Below are 23,853 nucleotides of genomic sequence, written 5' to 3' on the forward strand. Positions count from 1 at the left end.
GAATGACAGGCAAATTGCAATGGGTCTAGTTCCTTGCTTAGGCAGGAGTTGAATCTAACCATGTCCAACCTCTCAAAGCACTTCATCACAGTAGACACGAGTGCTACTGGATGATGTTTGTTGAGGCAGCTCACCCTGCTCTTCTTGGGTACTGGTATGATTGTTGCACTTTTGAAGCAGGTGGGAATCTCTGACTGCAGCAGTTCGAGATTGAAGATATCCTTGAACACTCTTGCCAAATGGTTGGATAGGCTTTGAGAGCCCTACCAGCTACACTATCAGGGCCTGATGCCTTGTGAGGGTTCATTTTCTTGAAAGATGTTCAGACTTTGGCCTTCGAGACAGAAATCTCAGGGTCACTGGATGCTGTAGGGATTCGCACAGTGTAGTTGTATTCTCCCTTTCAAAGTGTGCCCAAAAGACATTGAGTTCATCTGGGAGTGAAGCATTGCAGCCATTATAGGTTTCAGTTTATAGGAAGTAATGGACTGCAAACCCTGCCAGAGCTAACAATCATCCAATTCCTTTTCTAACCTCAATCGGAATTATTTTTTCACTCTTAAAATAATCTTCCCTATGTCATATGTGGACTTCTTGTACAGTTCTGGATCGCCAGTCTTCAATGCCATAGATCTAGTTCTCAGCAGACTACATATGTAGTGGTTGAGTTCATGGCATTTACAGAAAAAAACTAACCCTTTGCTTACTCGACATTTTTGCCATAAAATATAAATGCTCCTAGAGCACTATAGTTTACAGAAGAAGGTCTTTGTAACACAAGAACTATCTCATTTGTGAGGTACTGCTGCATATCCCATATCCTTTTCCCCTATTTTCTGATGCCTAGTCTTTGCATACAAGTGTGGTGCTGACTCAATTTCAAAAGTTCTTACTCTTTCCATCCTTCCTAGATATCATGAACAAGAAACCACGTATGGCATGGGAGCTTTATCTAAAGATGGAGACATCTGGAGAGTCTTTCAGCCTCCTACAACTCTTGGCGAATGACTGCTACAAGGTAAATGAAGCAAGCACTTGAGGAGAGGTTGTTGCTAAAGATATTGTACTAACTGTAGCAAATAGTGTAAATATACTTTTACAAAGCTTACAGTAATTAATTTTTTCAAATTGCTGTAGCGTTTGCTTATGGCTTCTTGATGATTATATAGTTTCGTTCAATCCAAGTTAACATGTTGACCATGGTTCATTAGGCAGAGGTAGTGGATTCAGATCCCACTCCAGAGATTTGAGCCATTATCCAGGCTGCCATTTTAGCACAGTACTGAGGAAGTGCTGTACTGCATTTTGGGTCTTTCTCCTTGGGTGGGAATAACAAAACACGGAGTACTACTTAAAGAGCAGAGAAGTACTCTTCATCTCTCTCGTTGAATATTTATACCTTGGCCAACATCATTGATCACTAAAAGCACATAGGCTGATTGACAAAATACTGCTGATCATGTATGCAATTACTCAGCACCTTCATATTGGAGGAGATGTGTTGTTAAAAATGCCAGTTGAAAGATTTCTGTCCACCTACTTGCTGCTGGGTTCCTCATTTAAACTTGCAGTGGAATGACACGTTTGCACTGTTGATGTCACCGAATGTGTTACAGGAAATTAAATAACCTCAAATTTAAGAATGCTGGTAAATGCTGATTACTGCTGTCTCGCTGCATTGAATGTTAGCTACCTATGACTGTTGTAAAATCTTAAAGATTTCAATTGTAGTTAAATGTGTTTTAAGTATCTTATTACTTTTTTTCTCTTAACCCTTTATTTTGATTCCTTTTTTGTAATTGTTTTTATTGAATTCACCCATTGTTCAGACTTGGCGCTGTTATTCACGAAATCCTTCCAAGAAGATAAGACTTGTTTACTTGTAACCTATAAATCCTGTAGGGTTATTAATCTGCACCAGCTACTTGAGAGGCAAATAACAGACTGATTAAGGATAAGCACGAAGAAAAGCAGACATTGTTCATTGCTGTGTGGCCCCATTTGTGGTTATAGTATCTAGTGATTTATTGCTGTTAATGGGAGTGTACACAATTTGTTAGTTATTTTTTTTCTTGCCTTTTCTGATTACTACAGTACTGTGCAAAAATCTTGGGCACATGTAAATAGCCAGGGCACCTAAGATGTTTTCACAATACTGTATTTGACAACGTGGAGTGGAGAGCAAGTTTGTAAATCTGGCAGGAGCAAACAATGTTGGGAATGCCAGGGGTGGAACGCCGCAGGAGGGGTGTGAGACAGGTGGCAGAGAAGGAGTGTCGGGGTGGGGAGAGGCGCAGGTCCAGCTACACCCAGCCCTGAGACACCAGGCAAGGTTATTTGATTTCAAACAATTGCACACTACTGAGTAATTAGTGCTGTAGAATGCTTTGGCTTGCCTGAAGATTGTGAAAGCTGTTATTTAAATACATCTTTTCTTGTTATTTGCTGAAGCGTGTGTAGATCCTGATGAGAGGTCAAAACTGGTGAATGAAACAATTTTCATTTCAGACATGTACTGTATACGCAAAGTGTTCGGGATTAGGTCCTGCATGGTTAGGTTCTGACTGAAGTTACCTCAGCTATGTTCCGAGGATGTGTCTCAATCCCAGGTGCAGAGGAGGCTGCCATACCAGAATGAAGCAGCCTCATTAAGAAGCATCGTGTGATTTCAATGGTAGGGAAAATACTGGAAACTGTAATGACGGATGTTGATACAGAATACCTTGAAAAGAATAGTAGGATTCAGAATAGTCAATGTAATTTTATGAAAGGTGACTAATTTGTTGCAGGCTCTCTCAGGATTTAACTAGTAGAATGGATAAAGGGCAACCCCAACCAGTGGATCCTCAAACTCCTAATGAGATATAGCCACTGGCATGCTTTCTTCATGATTACATCAGTATGTCGGGCCCAGGGTAGATCTTCCAGGATGTTGACACCCAGAAACGAGACTGCTCCCCTTTGCCACTGCTGACACCTCAATGAGGACTGGTGTGTGATCCCTCGACTTCACCTTCCTGAAGTCTACCTCCATTTCTTTTGTCTTGCTGACATAGAAGTGGTTAAGGCATTAGACTAGTGACCTGAAGGTCGTGAGTTCGAGCCCCAGCCGAGGCAACGTGTTGTGTCCTTGAGCAAGGCACTTAATCACACATCGCTCTGTGATGACACTGGTGCCAAGCTGTATGGGTCCTCATGCCCTTCCCTTGGACAACATCGGTGTCGTGGAGAGGGGAGACTTGCAGCATGGGCAACTGCCGGTCTTCCATACAACCTTGCCCAGGCCTGCGCCCTGGAGAGTGAAGACTTTCCAGGCGCAGATCCATGGTCCCGCAAGACTAACGGATGCCTTTACTGCTGACATAGAATGTAAAATTGTTGTTGTGACACCACTCAACCAGCTGATCTACTCCACTCCTGTACGCCTCCTCGTCACCATCTAAGATATTGCCCACAACAGTTGTATCATTGGTAAATTTTTAAGTGGCTGAACCACAGGTGGTAATAACAGTTTGCCTGATGGTACAAATATTATTTTTTATTTTGCTGATGATGCTATATCCAGGGGCTTTGTTAGCACAGAGGAGTGAGTACAGAGGCTTCAAGATGATATGGGAAAGCTGGGTGAGTTGGCTTATAATGTGGAAAATTGTGATGATGTCCACTTTGCTGCAAATATCAAGAGAGGAGTAACGCTGTTTTGTTTGGCTATATTCATGAACTTGAACTTGAGTGGAGTATTTGTTAAAAGGAGAGAGAGTTTGGTTGGTGTTGATGTTCAAAGAGATCTGGATATACTTGTTTACTCAAGATACTGATGCTGAGGATGTTCTACAAGTCTGTGGTGGCCAGTGGTATCATGTTTGCTGTTGTGTGCTGGGGCAGCAGGCTGAGGGTGGCAGACACCAACAGGATCAACAAACTCATTCCTAAGGCCAGTGATGTTGTGGGAATGGAACTGGACTCTCTCATGATGGTGTCTGAAAAGAGAATGCTGTCTAAGTTGCATGCCATCTTGGTCAATGTCTCCCATCCACTACATTATGTACTGGGTGGGCACAGGAGTACATTCAGCCAGAGATTCATTCCACCGAGATGCAGCACAGAGCGTCATAGGAAGTCATTCCTGCCTGTGGCCATCAAACTTTACAACTCCTCCCTTGGAGGGTCAGACATCCTGAGCCAATAGGCTGGTCCTGGACTTATTTCATAATTTACGTATTACTATTTAACTATTTATGGTTCTATTACTATTTATTATTTATGGAGTAACTGTAACAAAAACCAATTTCCCCCGGGATCAATAAAGTATGACTATGACTATACGAGTGCAGGAAATGATTGAGACGGTAAATAGTGTGTTAGCCTTTAGAATGAGAGAGTTTGATTACAGGAGGAGGAGGTCTTATAATTGTATAAGATCATGCTGAGATGCATTTGGAATACTATCTGCCATTTTGGTCTCCTTGACAAGAACAGATGTAGATGATGTAGAAAGAGTACAGAGAATATTCACTGGGAATGTCACAAAGATGGTGAATTTGCTATATGTGGGCAGGTTGATTGGACTAAGACTTTTAGAATGTCAAAGGATGAAAGGAGATCTCATTGAAAGTTACAGAATTGTTCAAAGACTTGACAGACTGGATGCAAAGAGGATGTTTTCTCTGACTGAGAAGTCTTTAACTGGGAGCATGGTTTGGGGAGAATGGGTAGAACATTTAAGACTGAGATGAGTGAAATTTCTTCACAAAGGAGGTGGTGAACCTGTAGAAGCAACTTCACCTAATAACTGCAGGATTAGTCATTATGTTCATTGGAAAGAGTGTTCGATCGATTTCTGGGACATTGGTATCATTAAGGGAGGTTGGGATTGTGTTGAAAAATGGAATCAAGGAAAAGCAGCCATGATCTTCGTGAACCTGAATCAGAAACAGATTTATCATCACCGCATGTGTCGTGAGCGAGCTCAAAGGGCTATATGCCATTCTCCCAGTCCTATTTCGTAAGTTTACCCTAAGTTTAAAGCAAATTCATTATGATTTTGTCAGTTCTTGACTAGAATAACCCAGACAAATGTCTCTGTCCTACTTCTTACAAAGATGTGTTGCCCTGTAGCTGCCTTTCCTAATATTTATCTATTCTGAATATTCTCTCTCTTTTTCCCACCTGGTCTCTATGATCAAGCATTCAACAACACTGCATAAAGAAATTTTTCCTAACCTCTCCTCACACTCTTGGTGTCAATTTTAAATTGATACCTTCATTACTGACTCCCCAGCTGATGGAAGCACGGTAGCATAGTGGTTAACAAAACACTTTACAGTATCAGCGACCCAGGTTCAATCCCACTGTTGTCTTTAAGGAGTTTGTACATTCTCTCTGTGATCATGTAGGTTTCCTCCAGGTGCTCCAGTTTCCTCCCACAGCCCAAAGTCGTGCAGGTTGGTAGGTTAATGCGGTCATTGTAAATTTTCCCATGAATAGGTTAGGGTCAAATAGGTGGGTTGCTGGGCGGTGTGGTTGAAGGCCAGAAGGGTCTATTCCATGCTGTATCTCAATAAATAAAAATAAGTTGTTTCCTCATCCAAATTTTTTATGTAGACATCATAAAATCTTCTTGGTCTTGTTTATGGCAGTGGAAATTGACTCAGTATCTCATGTTGCATGTAAGATATTGGAATAGAGGTCGGATGGGATGGCAGTAGCAGTCCCGTGTTATCTCCATGGGCAGTATGTGGGGTAATAGCAGGTACAAGGTGAGCTGAGTGAGTTGGAGTGGAGACCAGCAGGCCTGAATGATCTGGTCGTACATGACAGACTCTTTATAAAACATCTAGATGCAAACTACTGAAGGATCCTAACACTGAAATATTGATGCAACTCCTTAAGAGCCTCCTCCCACTTGAATTGTGTAAACTGTCCCCTATTCCTCGACTTCATTGCTCCAAACTCTCATTAAAATAGTTCATGTAGACAAGATGGTCAAAATTACAGAAAAGTGTATTAACTTTTTAATTAATCATGGTAATTTACAAAAACAATTCAAACAGTTTTGTTTCTGAGGAGCAAGCCAGTTCTGTGGCTTGGATCCTGTCACACTGTAAATGGAGAATAAGTGGCCCCAGCACTCAGCCCATTTCAGTACTGGGAACACATCCTACCAGCTACTGACTTTCCCCTCCTGTGGGGCAGATGGACTTCCTGAAAGCTCCACAGGCAACCCATCAAGCCAGTGTTTGTGCTACTCTCTAAATGTTGCTAATTTGCATGAGGACCTTCTGTGTACTGTCTGAGCAATCCCACCAGTATCTCTTTGCTGACTCTCAAAAAACATAATAGAGCAGCTCTCAGAACTAATGGCCAAGTCCAAAAAAATTTGTAAAGTTCACAATTTCTGCAACTTTCACCTTGCCGTTACAAATAAAATTAAATAATGATCAGTGTTAGATTTCTTGTGACCTTTTCATTAAAACTTCTCTGCTTTTAACTATTTGTGAGCTACTTAAAAATTGATTACTTCCCAACAAACATTTCATTCCATAATGAAGACTACAGCTTCCACCACTTGTAGCTCTCACAACCTTGGAGCTGAGCCCATTGCTGCCAACAAAATGTCATTGATGTTCTTGTCCGATTATGTATTGATTTTTGCTAGCTAGAGGAGGAAAGTAATCTAGAGCAATAACTACATCAGGGCTTTATTTAGCACGTTTAGCACAGTGGATACCCCATGGCACTTCATACAATTTCGAACAAAATTTAACACCGGAATGCAAGATGAAAACGGTCAAAATTCTTAATTGGAAAAAAAGAAATGTGGCGAAATTCTGAGGAGGAACCCCACAACTGGTCACTTGGATAACGCTGTCAAAGAGACATCCCCTTTTCCCATCCTCCCTGTCACTTTACAAGATTCTTTTGTGTTCTTTTCAGTCTGATAAAGAGCCTCCTACCTGAGACATCGACTCTTTCAATTCCCATTGTTGCAGCCCGACCTGCCAACAATTTCCAGCACTTTCTTCTTTAGTTTTGTACTTCCTGCAGTTCTTTTGTGTTTACAGTTCCATGCCTTGGCGCCTCATTAGCTGAAGGCACTGCTATTACTGGAGAGCAGTTCAGATCAGTGATGTTCCAAAGGCCTGAATTACACAAGCTTAGATATTGCAAGGGTTTTGGGTATGGAGGAAGTTAGAAAGGTGACAGGGGTTCAGAGTAGTTAAATTACCAGACTAATAATTCAGAAGCCTGGAGTGATAATCCAGGGACTCCAGTTCAAACTAGATCGCTGTTGTAAATTTAAATTTGCTTAAAATAGTCATTAAAAGCCATCACATTTACTAATGTCCTTTAGGGGAGGAAATCTGGCATTCCTTCCTATTCTTCCTTTTCTGTGACTCCAGAACCCACACTATTGTCACCCTCTGCTCTGCAATAGTGTTCCTGAACAGTACAAGGATGTCAAAGGCTTTCCTGCCTGGTATAGCTCTTGATTTGACCTGATTGGCATTGACCTTGGACAGGATCCTGTAATCCATTTTCAACAGTGATATGGGTTTCCAGCTACTGATCTCCTCCTCCTCATCTTCCCCCGTTTGCTTGTAAATGATGTGATGATACTGTAGCGGTGTGCTACACACAGCGCTAAAATAACCACCTGTAGTCGGTGAGTTAGAGTTGCGATGAAAGAGGTTTATTCAAACTTCGCGGCCTGCTTTAAAGCCTTCCCGTTCCCGCCCTCCCTGGGCGGGACTGCTGTGGGGAAAGCATATTCCCAGACCCTTTCTGCGCGCGAGATTTTCCCCCTGCTGGTAAAGGTGGCCTGGCGCCCTTTTTGGGGCCGGCCTCTCTGCCTGCACGCACTGTTTCGTGAGCTGGTTCATGTGTGCTAGAAAGTGGGTCGCCACATAACCCCCCCCGCCCCAGAACAGGTGATACCTCCCCCAATGTCCACAGTCTGGATCGGCCTCTGTTTGGGAGGTCTTCCCCTGCGCCGCGGTGCCTGAGCCCGGACTGGCTGCACCAAGTTCACATGGGCCAGTTTGAGTCGATCCACCGTAAAAACCTCCTCTCTCCCCCCAATGTCCAGCACGAACGTGGACTCGTTATTCCTGATCACCTTAAACGGCCCTCATAGGGCCGCTGTAGCAGTACCCAGTGTCTTCCCTGTCGTACAAAAAGAAACTTACAGTTCTGCAGGTCTTTGGGTACGCAGGTCGGGCTCTGTCCGTGCTGTGAAGTGGGGATGGGGGCCAGGTTACCGAGCCCCTCACGTAGTCTGTCCAGGACTGCTGCGGGTTCTTCCTCTTGCCCCCTTGGGGTTGGTATGAACTCTCTTGGGACGACCAGGGGTGCACCGTACACCAACTCGGCCAACGAGGTGTGCAGATCTTCCTTGGGCGCCGTGCGGATTCCGAGCAGGACCCAGGGAAGCTCGTCCACCCAGTTAGGCCCCTCCAGGCGGGCCATGAGAGCCGACTTCAGGTGACGGTGGAAACGCTCCACTAGTCCGTTCGACTGTGGGTGGTAGGCAGTTGTGTGGTGTAGCTGAGATCCTAAAAGGTTGGCCATAGCTGACCACAGGCTGGAGGTGAACTGGGCGCCCCCGTCGGAGGTAATGTGGGCCGGTACCCCAAAGCGGGCTACCCAGGTTGCGATCAGTGCTCAGGCGCAGGATTCAGAGGTGGTGTCGGTGAGCAGGACTGCCTCTGGCCATCTGGTGAAGCGGTCTATCATCGTTAGGAGGTACCGCGCTCCTCGCGGCACTGGCAGGGGCCCCACAATATCCACATGAATGTGGTCGAACCTCCGGCGGGTGGATTCGAACTGCTGCGGCAGAGCCTTGGTGTGCCGCTGCACCTTGGCCATTTGGCACTGCATGCACGTTTTGGCCCATTCACTGACCTGTTTACGAAGTCCATGCCACACGAACCTGTTGGCGACCAGCCGGATGGTTGTCCTGGTGGAGGGGTGCGCTAAGTTGTGAATGGACTCGAAAACCCGCCGGCGCCAGGCTGCTGGGACGACGGGGTGGGGTTGGCTGGTAGCTATGTCACATAGTAGGGTCTCTCACCTGGGCCTACGGGGAGGTCTTGAAGCTGCAAACCAGAGACTGCAGTCCTGTAACTAGGGATCTCAGCGCCTGCCTGCTGTGCCTCTGCCAGCGCTGCATAGTCCACCCCCTGGGACAGAGCCTGTATGGTCGGTCTGGAAAGTGTGTCCGCCACAATGCTTTCCTTTCCCGAGACATGCCGGATGTCCGTCGTGTACTCAGAGATGTAGGACAGATGTCGCTGCTGGCGGGATGACCAGGGGTCGGACACCTTCATGAACACAAAGGTAAGGGGCTTGTGGTCTGTGAACGTGGTGAAGGGCCTACCTTCTAAGAAGTATCTGAAATACCGAATTGCCAGGTATAGTGCCAATAGCTCCCGGTCGAAAGCACTGTATTTGAGTTTAGGTGGTCGTAGGTGTTTGCTGAAGAACGCCAGGGGTTGCCAGCGACCGTCGATGAGTTGTTCCAGCACTCCACCGACTGCTATGTTGGATGCATCCACCGTGAGGGCAGTAGGAACGTCCGTTCTGGGGTGCACTAGCATCGCGGCGTTTGCCAAGGCTTCTTTGGTTTTAACGAAAGCGGCTGCGGCCTCTTCGTCCCAGGTAATGTCCTTGCCCTTACCCAACATCAGAGTGAACAGGGGTCGCATGGTTCCGGCTGCTGAGGGGAGGAAACGGTGGTAGAAATTCACCATACCCACGAATTCCTGCAGGCCTTTGATTGTGTTGGGTCGGGGGAAGTGGCGGACCGCGTCTACCTTGGCGGGCAGCGGGGTTGCCCTGTCTTTAGTAATCCTGTGGCCCAGGAAGTCAATGGTATCGAGTCCAAACTGGCATTTGGCTGGCTTGATTGAGGCCAAATTCGCTCAGGCGGGAGTAGCGCTGGCAGAGGTGGGACAGATGCTCCTGACGACTACTGCTGGCTATGAGGATGTCATCCAAATAGATGAATGCAAAGTCCAGGTCGCGTCCCACCGCGTCCATTAGCCGCTGGAACGTCTGTGCGGCATTCTTTAGGCTGAACGGCATTCAAAGGAATTCGAAAAGGCCGAACAGGGTGATGAGTGCTGTTTTGGGGATGTCGTCTGGATGTACCGGGATTTGATGGTATCCCCGGACGAGGTCTACCTTGGAAAAGATCCTTGCGCCGTGTAGGTTTACTGCAAAGTCTTGACTGTGTGGCACAGGGTAGCGGTCTGGCGTTGTAGCCTCGTTCAGTCTGAGGTAGTCACCGCATAGTCTCCAGCCCCCCGTTGCCTTGGGCACCATGTGCAGGGGTGAGGCCCATGGGCTGTTGGACTGTCGTCTGATCCCCAATTCCTCTATCTTCTTGAACTCCTCCTTCGCCAGTCGGAGCTTGTCTGGGGGAAGCCTTCGAGCAGGGGCGTGGAGGGTGGTCCCTGGGTCGGGATGTGGTGCTGTACTCCGTGTCTGGGCATGGCTGCCGTGAACTGCGGTATCAGTACTGATGGGAAATCCGCCAGGACCCTGGTGAATTCGTCGTCAGACAGCGTGATGGAGTCCAAGTGTGGGGCTGGCAACTTTGCTTCACCCAGGGAGAATGTTTGTAAAGTCTTGGCGTGGACTAATCGCTTCCCTTGCAGGTCGACCAGCAGGCTGTGGGCTCGCAGAAAATCCACCCCCAGGAGTGGTTGGGCCACAGCGGCCAGTGTAAAGTCCCACGTGAACCGACTGGAGCTGAACTGTAGCCGCACCGTGCAGGTGCTGTAGGTTCATATTGTGCTGCCATTTGCGGCCCTCAGGGTGGGTCCCAGTTCTCTGTTGTGGGTGTCGTAACTCGTTGGAGGTAAGACGCTGATCTCCGCTTGGTGTTGACCAAAAAGCGGCGTCCCGACTGCTTGTCCCAGACATACAGGAGGCTGTCCTGATGGCCAGCCGCCGTAGCCATCAGCGGCGGCTGGCCCTGGCGTTTCCTGGGAATTTGCAGGGTGGTCTGCAGTGGCGGGCCTCTGTGCCCCACCGCTGGTGGTAGAAGCACCATTGTTCGTTGGGCTCCTCACTCCCGTCCCCAGGTTTTGTAGGCTCTGCTGCCAGGCCTGGTCTGGTCTGTCGTTGGGCACGCGGCTTGGTGATCTGTCCGACGGACGCCCCTCTCTCTTTCCTGGCATTCCACAGCGCATCTACTCGGGCCGCCACCTCCCGGGGGTTGCTGAAATCTGCGTCGGACAGCAGTAGGCATATGTCCTCGGGCAGTTGCTCTAGGAACGCCTGCTCAAACATGAGGCGGGGTTTGTGTCCTTCAGCCAGGGCCAGCATCTCGTTCATTAATGCCGACGGCGGCCTGTCTCCCAAACCATCCAGGTGCATTAAGCGGCATGCTCGTTCGCGCCGTGAGAGTCCGAAAGTCCTTATGAGCAGGGCTTTGAATGCTGTGTATTTGCCGTCCTCCGGGGGCGACTGTATAAACTCCTCAACTTGTGCAGCAGTCTCCTGGTCGAGTGAGCTCAGCACGTAGTAGTAACGAGTGGACTCCGAGGTTATCTGCCGAATGTGGAATTAAGCTTCTGCTTGTTCGAACCACAGATGGGGTCGCAGCGGCCAAAAGCTTGGCAGTTTTAACGAAACTGTGTGAACAGATGCGGCGTCAGCATCTCTGGTCCAAATATCGTTTGGGCCGTCGGGGTCACCAATTGTAGCGGTGTGCTGCACACAATGCTAAAATAACCACCCGTAGTCGGTGAGTTAGAGTTGTGATGAAAGAGGTTTATTCAAACTTCGCGGCCTGCTTTAAAGCCTTCCCGTTCCCACCCTCCCTGGGCGGGACTGCTGTGGGGAAAGCATATTCCCAGACCCTTTTCGCGCGCGGGATTTTCCCCCTGCTGGTGAAGATGGCCGGCGCCCTTTCTGGGGCCAGCCTCTCTGCCTGCGCGCGCTGTTTCGTGAGCTGGTTCGTGTGTGCTAGAAAGTGAGTCACAATACCTTTTCTCAAGAATTACATAGCACTTTTTGTGTGGCTGCATCAGGTTGTGTTTGGAACCCAAGTACACAGGCATCAGTTATTGTAGCCTACTGAGGCTCTACCTGTCCCCCATATTGCAGAGGATGGACCCAGCCCCATTGTCATCCAGTTAGTTGGACGTTGCTGCACCACCTATCCTTCACAGAAAAGTCCTTTCAGGAGAACACGTTCGATCAGGCAGTGGTCAGCACAGAATATAATGCAGGCAATGCGAGACAAAGACGCAATGGGTCATTTCCTGAGCAGACTATCCAAATCATCTGGCACAATGTCCCATCATCAGAACTCACCAACAAAACCTCACCTAACTGACCCTCCCTGTCACACCCTTCCTGTGCGGTCGGAATGTCACTCCCAATGCCCACTGCCCTTGGGGTGACTGTGATGAGAATGAGATGGTCACCCATCTCTTTGCAGACTCTGTGTGTCTGTGTATTTGTAAAGGAGGTCTGGTGAAGGATGCAAAGGTTGCATTTCATCCCAAGCAACTGAGTCATAGAGGGCTTCTTGATCTATGAGCGGTTCCCCGGGACACACTGAGACAAGTACCAAATGCTGCTATAAGATCATCAACTCGGTAAAAGGCGCTCTTTGATCTGCCCAAAACTTGTTGGTCCTACGGTACAGTGAGACATCCGGAAAGGAATGCCCTGCTGACTCCTCCATTCAACAGGCGAACATGCTGAGGGGCGCTGTGGAGTAGCTAATACAAAGGCTTCCTGGGGAAGCACAGAATATGGAAATGCCCCCAGCGTATGGAACTGAATGGACAAGCTGAACAACAGTAAAACTGTAGAAGGCATATATTGGTTTTTGTATTCATATAAAATTTAGTGAATAAAGTTGATTTTCAAAATAATATTTTTTTAAGAAGTATTGAGTGACTCACTCACTCACTCACTCCCTGGACACCTGAATCTCATTCCACCATCCACAAGGAACAAGTCTGTAACCTGATGAGCACTCCCACATTCCAGGATGGTGTGTCACCAACAACTCTCAAGGTTTTTCCCCAGCTGCTCCAGTTTCTTCCCACATCCCAAAAATGTGGAGTGTAGGAAACAAGACTAGAGATTATATTAGAATAGTCAATTTTAAGACAGCAAAATCACAAAGTCAGAAGAAGAGTTAAAACAGGAGTGGAATTGGGCAGTATTATACTTTATTGTTACCAAACAATTGATACTAGAACATACAATTATCATAGCAATATTTGATAGCTAGAGATAGATGATCATGTTAGTATGAAGTTTTGATCAGAAGGTTACGCAAAATCTGACTTCACCGGAGTGGGAAAACATTGGCACAAAGCAGTTCAACCAAATAACCAATTTCTATGATGGCAATTCCATTGCTTTTTCCCTTACTATTTCATAAAAAATATCTTTTAATGTATACAATGGAACTTCAAAGTAATGAATTATAAATGGTGAATCTCGAGATCTCAGTTATTATATCTGTTTTCAGATGGGACAGTTCTACTATGCTGCTAAAGCTTTTGATGTTCTTGAGCGCCTGGATCCAAACCCGGAATATTGGGAAGGGAAGCGTGGAGCTTGTGTTGGTATCTTCCAAATGATTCTTGCCGGCCGTGAACCAAAGTATGTACCAATATTAATAGCTTACATTAAATATTGAAATCAAACTTAATGTTCATCTGTTAGAACAGCGGTGTCCAACCACCGGCCTGCAGACCAATACCGGGCCATAAAGCATATGCTACCGGGCCGCGAGGAAACGATATGAGTCAGCTGCACCTTTCCTCATTCCCTGTCACGCACTGTTGAACTTGAACATAGGGTTTCCAACTGTCCCGTATTTGCCGGGACATCCTGTATATTGGGCTAAATTGGTTTGTCCCATACCGGACCGCCCTTGTCCCGTATTTCCCCCGCTAAGGTAGAGCGTTCCTATGAAACCTTTCGTGCCGAAGTGGCGTAAAACAAAGAAGCAATTACCATTCATTTATATGGGAAAAATTTTTGAGCGTTCCCAGACCCAAAAAAATAACCTACCAAATCATTCCAAATAACACATAAAATCGAAAATAATACTAACATATAGTAAAAGCAGGAATGATATGATAAATAGGCAGCCTATATAAAGTAAAAATAATGTATGTACAGTGTAGTTGGGAAAATTAAGTGAAAACCGGTTTGTGGGGGAAAAAATCAGCACGTCACGCATGCACATGCAGGTGCCCACGCAAGGCTTCATGATCATGGTAGTCTTCCTCGGGGTAAACGCTGTCCTGTATTTGGCTGCTACTTTTGTTCCTTATTTGGGAGTGAGAAAGTTGGCAACCCTAACTGTAAAAGACATGTTGAGGTGAGTTTAACCCTACTTGAACACCCCCCCCCCCCCCGGGTCGGCCGGTCTGCAAGAATATTGTCAATATTAAACCAGTCCGCGGTGCAAAAAAGGTTGGGGACCCCTGTGTTAGAAGCTAGGATTGAAACATTAGTTCACATGTTTTATCAGAGATTCAAAGCTCAAAGTAAATTTATTATCAAAGTACATATGTCACCATATACAACGCCGAGATTCATTTTCTTGCCAGCATACCCAATAAATCTGTAGAATAATAACCATAACAGAATCAATGAAGGACCACCCAACTTGGGCATTCAACCAGAGTGTAGAAGACAGCAAACTCTGCAGAAGACAAAAAGAAAGAAATAATAATAATAAATTAATGAGCAATAAATATTTTGAACATGAGATGCAGAGTCCTTGAAAGCGAGTCCATTGGTTGCAGGAACAGTTCAGTGACAGGGCAAGTGAAGTTGAGTGAAGTTGTCCCCTTTGGTACAAGAACATGATAGTTGAGGGATAATAACTGTTCCTAAACCTGGATACACAGAGTTAGAGAAACTTATGACAGAAGGAGGCTGCTCGCAGATCAAGATCTGTGTCGACCAAACATGGACTTCGTTTAATTCATTTCCTAGTTCCTGGTCCAAAGTTGGAAGGTTATAGCTCTTCCTGTACTTTTAAAGTGCACAGGCACTTTTAAATGTAGTCAGGGTCTGTATCTTAAATCATGAACTCAGCCACTGAGCTCAAACTCCACTACTTGTTGAGTGAAATGTTTTTTTTCCTCTATTTCTCTCTAATCTACCAATGAACTTACTCCCTCGTAGTGGTTCTGCAGGTGAGAGAAATAGACACTTTTTGTTTGCCCTTTGCGGATCTCTCAAGAGTTAATACATTCAGGTATTTCCTCATTCACTGTTCCAGAGAAGGTAGGCAGATAAGGGTGTGGTGGCTGTGTTGGTTTAAAATGAAATCCATGCAGGTTAACAGAACTAAAACTGAGTCACATGGAAGTAGGAAATATAGATCTTTATTCACACAGCGATCCTTCAGGAGGGAGAGTCCAACAGAATCTCCTCTCCTGACATTGTTTAAGCAGATTCGGGTGGGACTAACACCTACGTCAGCTGCTGTTTATTGACTACAGCTTGGCGTTTAACACAATCATTCTTATTGTCCTAATCAAGAAGCTCCAAAACCTGGGCCTCTGTACCTCTGTTCTACAACTGGATCCTCGACTTCCTGACCAGAAGACCATGGTCTGTACGGATCAGAAATGATACCTCCACCTCGCTGATGATCAGCACTGGCGCACCTCAGAGATGTGTGATTAGCCCACTGCTCTGCTCTCTCTACACCCTCTACTGTGTGGCTAGGTAGCTCAAATGCCATCTATAAATTTGCCAAAGACACAACTACTGTTGGCAGAAATTCAAATGGTGACAAGGAGGCATACAGGAGCGAGGTATATCAGTTAGTTGAATGGTATCACATCAGCATCAGTAAGACCAAAAAATTGATTGTGGCCTTCCGAAAGAGTGTGACAAGGGAACACATGCCAGTCCTCATCAAGGGATCAGAAGTGGAAAGGGTGAGCAATTTCAAGTTCCTGGTTGTCAACATCTCTGAGGATCTATCCTGGGCCCCAACATATTGCAGTTACAAAGAGGCATGACAGCAGCTATATTTCATTAGGAGTTTGAGGGGATTTGGTATGTCATGAAAGACACTCGCAAATTTCTACAGATGTACCGTGGAGGATGTTCTGACTGGTTGGATCACCATCTGGTATGGGGGTCCACTGCACAGGATCGAAATAAGCTGTACAACATTGTAAACTCAGTCAGCTCCATCATGGGCACTGTCCTCCCCAGCATCTAGGACACCTTCAAGGAGCGATGCCTCAAGAAGGTGGCGTCCATCATTAGACCCTGTCACCCAGGACATGCCCTCTTCCCATTGCTACCGTCAGGAAGGAGGTACAGGAGCCTGAAGGCACACACTCAACAATTCAGGAATAGCTTCTTCCTCTCTGCCATCAGATTTCTGAATGGACAATGAACCCATAAATGCTACCTCACTAATTCGTTACAACTTGGTTATTCATTTCTTTAGTGAAATTTTTTTAAGTGACAGAAATTCATTCTGAGCAACATTTAAAACTTCTCAAGAGTGGCCACCCTTACAGTAAACATTAAATCAGCCAATGAGAGCGCTTTTCTGAGCCCCTCACAGCCAATCACCTATTAGCTCACGCTCTGCCTCCCCGCGTGCGTAAATGTTCTTGCTCCCTCAGCAATTTATTCCATTTGTTCACCCATAATGTCTGGAAAATGACCTGCAACTTCCAGTGAGGGTAGTTAGTCGTGGCTATCCCTCGAGGTCGAGGATAATGGTCTTTGTTCTGTTGATCTACTTATGGGCTCTCAAGTGGCTTATGAGTCCAATCTTGGCTTTGAACATTATTGGGAGGGGGCTTTGTGTAAGAAGACACAAGTACAACAGACAGAAAATTGAGGGTAGTACATCGAAGGTGTCCAGGGAAAGTATTAGCGTGGATGTGAAACTGAAAGTGATACGGCACGAGGATGTTAATGATGGCGATGTTGAAGAGTTACTGGATTCTCATGCTGAGAGCCTTAATAACGAAGAGCTTCGAGACTTGGCAGAGCAACGCCGCTTGGGTGAATCTGAGGACACGGACGGAGAGGAAGAAACATCAGCAAGAAGTCTCGCCACAAAATCCCTCAGCACTAGCATCACCACGATCACACAAATCATGAACCGGTTCATCGATAATGACCCTGACTGGGAGTGAGGCAATAAGGCAAAGAGAGGTGTTCGCAACATGATTTCCTGCTACCGACAACTGCTTCATGAGAGGAAACTTAAGAAAAGGCCGTCAAATCTTAAGAAGCCAAAGCTGGAGGAGGACCCGCAGCTTGGTGATGGAACCACCATCCGCTTCCCTCTGCTGCTGCTGCGACGTGTTGCTGCTCCTCTGATGTACTGATTAGTGCACTTGTTACTCCAAGAACTACTGGGTATACGTAAAATATCATACAAATATCATTAAAAAAAATCAGGCACGTATGTTCATTTACGTAATGTTACAATGACCCTGCACAACACTGATTTACATAGCACTCCACCTCTGAGGAACACATCCTCAGTGTTGAGTGGGGTCTGAGTGTGTGTGTACTGTAATTTACTGTAATCTAGTTCTTATTATGTATTTCATTGTACTGCTGCTGCATAACAACAAATTTCACGACACATGCCGGTGATATTAAACCTGATTTCTGATTCTGAGATTAATTTACAGCCCATCCCACTGAATATCAGTATCACCAACCATCGGCAGTAACTCTCTGGGTTTACATTACACTGTTCTGACGGTTTGAATAGACTGCTTGATGTGGGCTGATGCTAGTGATTTTTCTCCCCTGGTGTGGATGATCTGCTTCAGCTACAGTCCCTGTGCGTTGCCACAAAGGTCAAGCCGCCATTCCATGCCTTCCACTTTCTCAAGTGAAGGAACAGAGTCAGGGGTTTTATGACTAAGGCACGACAGCTGCTTTCTTGCAGCTTCTCAGCAGCCAGCAGGGGTTTGGGAACTTTCACCTCCAGTTGTGACATCTTGCAGAGGGAGCACCAACAAAAGACAGCAAGGGCAAAGTAACATTGGATCTATTGTTACTTTACTAGCAATTCAATGAATGGAAGCAGTGAGTGGCAGGTCCATTTTGACCAGGGTAATATCAGGGTCACCCTCCAAAGATGACAGATTTCAGTTACTTGGCGAGGCTTGAGGAACTGGTTAAATCCTCTCTTGACCTTTTTTTTGCTTTTATAGGGTTTTGAAACATTATTGGGAGGGGGCTTTGTGTATGTAGACACAAGTACAACAGACAGGAAGTTGAGTGACCAGATGAAACAAAATTATAATATCAAACAGAAGAATTAAAAACGAGGTTGGGGGGTTGGATTTTCTTAATGCACTTAAGGGTGATGATGTGGAATGTATTGGGGTGTGGGTGGAAGCAGAGATAAAATAACTTGCAAAGTTTCGTACCTCTTACTTGAAAGGAAAAGCCTGTAGGACTACATAGAATTAACAGGGAGTGTGGAATGGATTCAGTAGCCCCCTTCAAAGACCTGACGCGGGCATGATGTGTTGAATTAGCTGCGTTCTATGGTGACTTTGCTGATTTCATTCAAAACCACAGTAGGGAACTTGGTTGGTTTCAGCAGCCCATGCTAGAGGGGCAGCCAACTAAGCTGATTATCCTAAAGTGTTAAATCCTTATGGACAGTGCTTGTATAGAAGCCAGATGAGGCTCAGCTGGCAAGTTTGCTAATTTACCTTGCATGACAACAATGGCCTCTTGATTGAGGTATCAGATGAGACCCACAAAATAGAATTGTTTAAGCAGCACAATTCACACCCTTTTCAGGACAGCCAATGAATGATGTTGGAATTATGTTTGTGTGTAGCTAACTCCCACGCCACAATGTTAATATTTTAGGCTACATCCACACTAGACTAGATAATTTTGAAAACGCCGGTTTCGAGTAAAAACGACAGGCATCCACACTACGCGATTTTCAAATTATCTCTGTCCACATTAAAACAGATATTTGGGCGAATCTCCTCCTACTGGGCATGCGCAGACACATCTACAGAAATCAAGCGAAGAGGAAACAGTATAATATTTACATTTCCGTGGCGGCGTTGTGCTATTTCCATAGAATAAAACTAGAGTACCAACAACAACAGAGAAAGAAAGTTTTCAACAATGTCTTCGAGGAATACAAAGAAAACCTCCGCTGGAAAAATCAGACCGGACTTCTTCGTTTGGACAGACAGTTGCGAGTTACAAACAACTACAAGGTCAGCAAAGCAGTAGAGATGTTTAATTCCAAACAAACTATTAACGTAGACAATAAAGTAAACAACACACGCATGAAGCCATCCTCTACCCAAGATCAACAAGAGAGTGGAATCTTCTGCCACCAGACCTGCGCAGTATTTGTGACATTAATATTTTTAAAGATAGACTCAATCAAATTAATTTAGGGGATCTAGTCAAAAAAGCTCACACCGACTGTGAGTTATAACAGCCGTCCGGCAGTACCAAGCAGAAGCAGAAAAAGCATTGTTGTTGTGGTGTTGTCATGACAGCATTTTTAAATCTCTCCGTTTACCCCATCTACACTACAACGCGAAACAATTGTTTTCAAATTTACACACTCTGGAGAGTGTTTTCGAAAATCTCTGTTTTCGGGGGATGAAAACGCCGTTTCAGTGTGGACGGAGGGTCAAAACAAAGAGAAAAAGCTTTGTTTTCAAAATTATCCGGCGTAGTGTGGACGTAGCCTCAGTGATTGGAGGATAATTCTTGTGATCTGAAATCATGTTATGGATTTTTTTTGAAAGAAGATGATTTAAAATCTCATCCTACAGATGGCCCTCCTGACAGTAGTGCACCACTCTGAGTGTCAGTCTCAGATTCAGTGCTCAGATCTCAGGAATGGAACTTGGACCAACAAATTTCAGACAGAGTGCCACCAACTGCAAGCAACTGCTGCAAATAGCACTAGGTTCCCAGTAGCCCGGGGGTTCAGTGACGAAATAAAAGTAACGTGTTTCAATAATGAAAACAACTGATCAACTGATTGTTCTTCCTTCCTAGGGAGACCCTTCGGGAAGTTCTCCATCTCCTCCGAAATACCGGGAATCCTCAAGTGGAGTACATAATCCGTACCTTAAAGAAGTGGGCCAAAGACAACCGAGTGGCCATCTAAGTGTGGTGAGGGGAAGGACACGGAATTAATTAGGCTGAAACTCTTTGTGGAACTGTTGCTTTAAATGGTTCCGTTCTGATTTTCTCACTAGCCATGAGCCCCAACAAAGAGTTCATACAAAGTGCATTGTTACCATGTGGCCCTCCGTGAGAAAGCACTTGCTTCTTTTAAACTGACTAGAAGTAATTTAAATTTAAAACCATGCTTTCAATATGGTTTTTAATTCCAGCTTTTACTCATCCTCGTTCGGAAGGTAAAGAATGGATCAATTGTCTCAGTATCTGTATCATTCAATCGTACAGGCACCAATATTATGTTCCACAGCCATTAATATGCAAAGGGAAAGGTTACAGGTCAGCGCATGTGGGCTGCATGGTTCTCAAGTAAAGGAGAGTTCATAAATTACATTAATATTCTTCATTACATTGTTGTCGCCAGCGCCACTCCCTCCCCTGTCCTGTCCTCCCACTAAAGCTTGAACAGGAAAATTTAATCCGGAGCCACTGTCTTCTGATCACTGGTTTCATTGTGATGGAGCTGTGTGTGTTCCGGGATGAGTAAGATTATCATTGAAACGAAACGTGGCAGCACAGTGTTTGCACCAGCACTGATGGTGTGTGTCTAGGGAGACCAGTTACAGCTTTCGGCACCTCCCCCACCTACTAAATTCACACTGGGGGGGGCAAGCCCATGAATCAGCAGGAACAAGTCTGAACGGCAGCAGGCAACCCACATGGGGTACTCAATCATTTTCAGTTTGGGACAAACATCTATTGTGGATTTTGGAAACAAGAGGATGCTCAGAGCTGGAAAATAATGTATAGTGTGGTGTAACTAAATATGGAAGTGTGTTTCTACTTGCCTTCCCTGGTGCCCTGTCCTGCAAAGTGTGATGTGTGGAATACCCTGCAGACACCATCAAGGCATGCATGTATTACTTGTGTGAGGCACCAGGCTGTGTCCTGTGCCCAAGTGACCATGCTTGTCCAGATCTCAGGGAGAATACTGTCAAGATAATCTGTTTAAAATAAGATTTATCAAATAGTATTTTCTTCTTAAAGACACTATGGTTATGTTACAGTTCTTTTTTGTGTATTTACATACCTCTTGTGTAATATCTTTTAGAACAAAAATTTGTAACTTATTTTATGTAAATAAAGCATTAATTTCTGACACATTCTTTTCACTCCGTATTTATTTCTGAATAGTTGAGTAACTACACCAGCAGTTGGATTGTGGTACGTTTCTGCAATAATCTACATGTCTTTTTTTTCTCTTTCTCCCTCTCCCCCTCCCCCTCCCCTCCCCCTCTCCCCCTCCCCCTCCCCCCCCTCCCCCTCTCCCCCCCCTCCCCCTCTCCCCCCCTCCCCCTCTCCCCCTCTCCCCCTCTCCCCCCCTCCCCCCTCCCCCTCTCCCCCCTCCCCCCCTCCCCCTCTCCCCCCCTCCCCCTCTCCCCCCCTCCCCCTCTCCCCCCCTCCCCCTCTCCCCCTCTCCCCCTCTCCCCCTCTCCCCCTCTCCCCCTCTCCTATTCACAACCCTGACTCTCCTGTTTGGGTATAATTATTTACTTTTGCACTGAAGGTGGGGGTGGGGAGCTGTGGACATTGTATTCCGAATTGTACAAGTTGCTTGGACCAAAAGGTCTTATTGATTACTCTCATTTGCTGAATAAATTACATGCTTAGGGAAAAACAGGTGAAAAGCAAGAAGATCTACAAAATTCATGCTGGAGGTGATAGGTGGAAAAGACCAGCTCTCTTCCCAGTTTCTTACTTCATTTCCCTCCCCCACTCACCTGGCTTCACCTATCACCTTCTACTTCGTACTTCTTCCCCTCCCCTCGCCTTATTCTGGCATCTGCTCCCTTCCTTTCCAGTCCTGGTGAAGAGTCTCCGCCCAGAACATCGACAGTTTACTCATTCCCATTGATGTTGCCTGACCTGCTGAGTTCCTCCAGCATTTTGTATGTGTTACACTGGATTTCCAGCCTCTGCTGAATCTTTCACTCAGAGGGTCATGAGAGTGTGGAACAGGCTTCCAGCACAAGTGCGGTGCGTGCGAGCTCAAAGAGAAGTTAGGATAGGTACTGTGGGGTAGGGAGGGCTGCGGTCTCGAGCAGGTCGATGGGAGTAGGCAGTTTAAATGGTTTGACACGGATTAGATGGGCCAAAGGGCTGTTTCTGTGCTGTACTTTTATATGACTCTTGTGTTTAAACAAAATTCATTCATCTGTTTTCCTCACTCCTAAGCAAACAGAATTACTGAACATAACTCTGTGTTCTGAATGTAAGGAGTCCAACGAAGCTTGGAAATGCTTTGTTATTTCTTTGAACCATTAGTCACACAGCAAAAAAAAACAGGCTGTTCAGACCATGTTAACCATTAGAAACTGAGGCCAGAGTGCCTGCCTCCACTACCAGCTCAAACAGTACTGTTAAGAAGCCTGCAGTATAAATCAAGAAAAATGCTTGCCCCATTTTGTTTCGCTTCTCAACTCAACCGATGTGACCTGATATGCAAAACTTAAGGTACTCACCTCCTTTACGACAGCAATGGACTCCATATTGTCCTTAATCAATATTGTAATGACATTTCTTCTTTTATATTCCTCCCTTCACCATTCCCCAACCACTGTCAAAGAGAAGAGGACGTAGTCACGAGACAACACACACAAAATGTTGGAGGACCTCAGCAGCTCAGGCAGCACCTATGGAAAAGACAGTCGGTATCCTGGGCTGAGACCCTTTATTAGGATTGAAAAGGGAGGGGGATGATGGCCGAATAAAAAGTTGGGGGGAGATCATGAGGTAAGAGATTCAGAGGGCAGCTGATGGGTTTTTCTTTCACACAAGAAGATTGGAGTATAGAATACACTGCCTGAAAAGCCAGATACTCTCTCAATATTTAAGAAGCATCAGACAAGTATTTGAATCATTAAGACAAAAAGAGCCTTTGGGCTTAACATGGGTAATGGGTTTGCTGTAGGTAGGTACAGTGGGCAGCATGAATATGATGGGCCCAAGGCCCTGCTTCTGTACTGTACAACTTATAGGCAATGTCACACCTGGAGCTTCAAGACCTTGGGAGTGCTGAGTTGCCATCCCTGCCTTTCTTTCAACCATGTTCCTGTGATGGCAACAATTGTGTGTTTCCAGGCGCTGATCAACATTTTAAGTTCACCTGCTTTACGACTTACACTTGTTGCATTAAAGCAGGTGCAATTTAGCCTTTTAATCCCTCCCATCATGTCACTATCTGTTCTGCTCACTGGAACAACGTGGTTTTCCTCTGTCTGTCCCACTCCCCAATTATACATCTGTGTGTCCTATTCCACTGCCAAATTAATCCTTCCCAACAGATTCACTCCGGACATGCTTGACAGAAGTTATACGTTCAGTAATACTGCCCATGAACTGTAATGGTTGCTTAAGATTGTGACCCTTTTACAGATTGTGTCATGGTCCCAGGCTCTCTGTCAACACAGTCTACAAGTGAACTGTTAGATTTTGGATTCCACACAGAACATTTATCCCACAGATGGTTCACTCAGTTTTGCTCATTCACAGCAAAATATTAATCACACTTCGATGAGGCCTACACCTAGCCTCAATATGGGACACCTTCTCTCAGTAACTTCCAATCCCACTCCTGAAAACATGTTGTCGCCAGTACAATCTTCTATGTGGCGGTGT

General features: G+C 45.6%; 1 protein-coding gene and 1 long non-coding RNA gene across 3 annotated transcripts in view; one reads left to right on the plus strand and one right to left on the minus strand.

Moving 5' to 3' along the window:
- The window catches only part of ift56 (intraflagellar transport 56), an 85,361-nt gene extending 64,034 nt beyond the window's left edge, over nucleotides 1–21,327 (plus strand). Inside the window, exons 16-18 of the mRNA XM_072273017.1 lie at nucleotides 912–1,018; nucleotides 13,505–13,638; nucleotides 20,050–21,327. Coding sequence (XP_072129118.1) covers nucleotides 912–1,018; nucleotides 13,505–13,638; nucleotides 20,050–20,161 — 353 coding nt within the window. The 3' untranslated portion in view covers nucleotides 20,162–21,327. The remainder of the gene's footprint in view (nucleotides 1–911; nucleotides 1,019–13,504; nucleotides 13,639–20,049) is intronic.
- LOC140205419 (uncharacterized) overlaps nucleotides 1–23,853 on the minus strand; it is a 34,241-nt gene that overhangs the window by 1,323 nt on the left and 9,065 nt on the right. Inside the window, exons 2-3 of one of the 2 annotated variants that reach the window (XR_011887836.1) lie at nucleotides 22,698–22,792; nucleotides 14,603–14,692 (exon numbers count right to left, since the gene is read on the minus strand). This is a non-coding gene — a long non-coding RNA (uncharacterized lncRNA). Of the gene's footprint in view, nucleotides 1–14,602; nucleotides 14,693–22,697; nucleotides 22,793–23,853 lie in introns of those variants that run through there. The other variant, XR_011887837.1, reaches the window with a different exon arrangement.

This window comes from Mobula birostris, chromosome 11 (genome assembly GCF_030028105.1).
Source record: "Mobula birostris isolate sMobBir1 chromosome 11, sMobBir1.hap1, whole genome shotgun sequence".
Lineage (NCBI taxonomy): Eukaryota > Metazoa > Chordata > Chondrichthyes > Myliobatiformes > Myliobatidae > Mobula > Mobula birostris.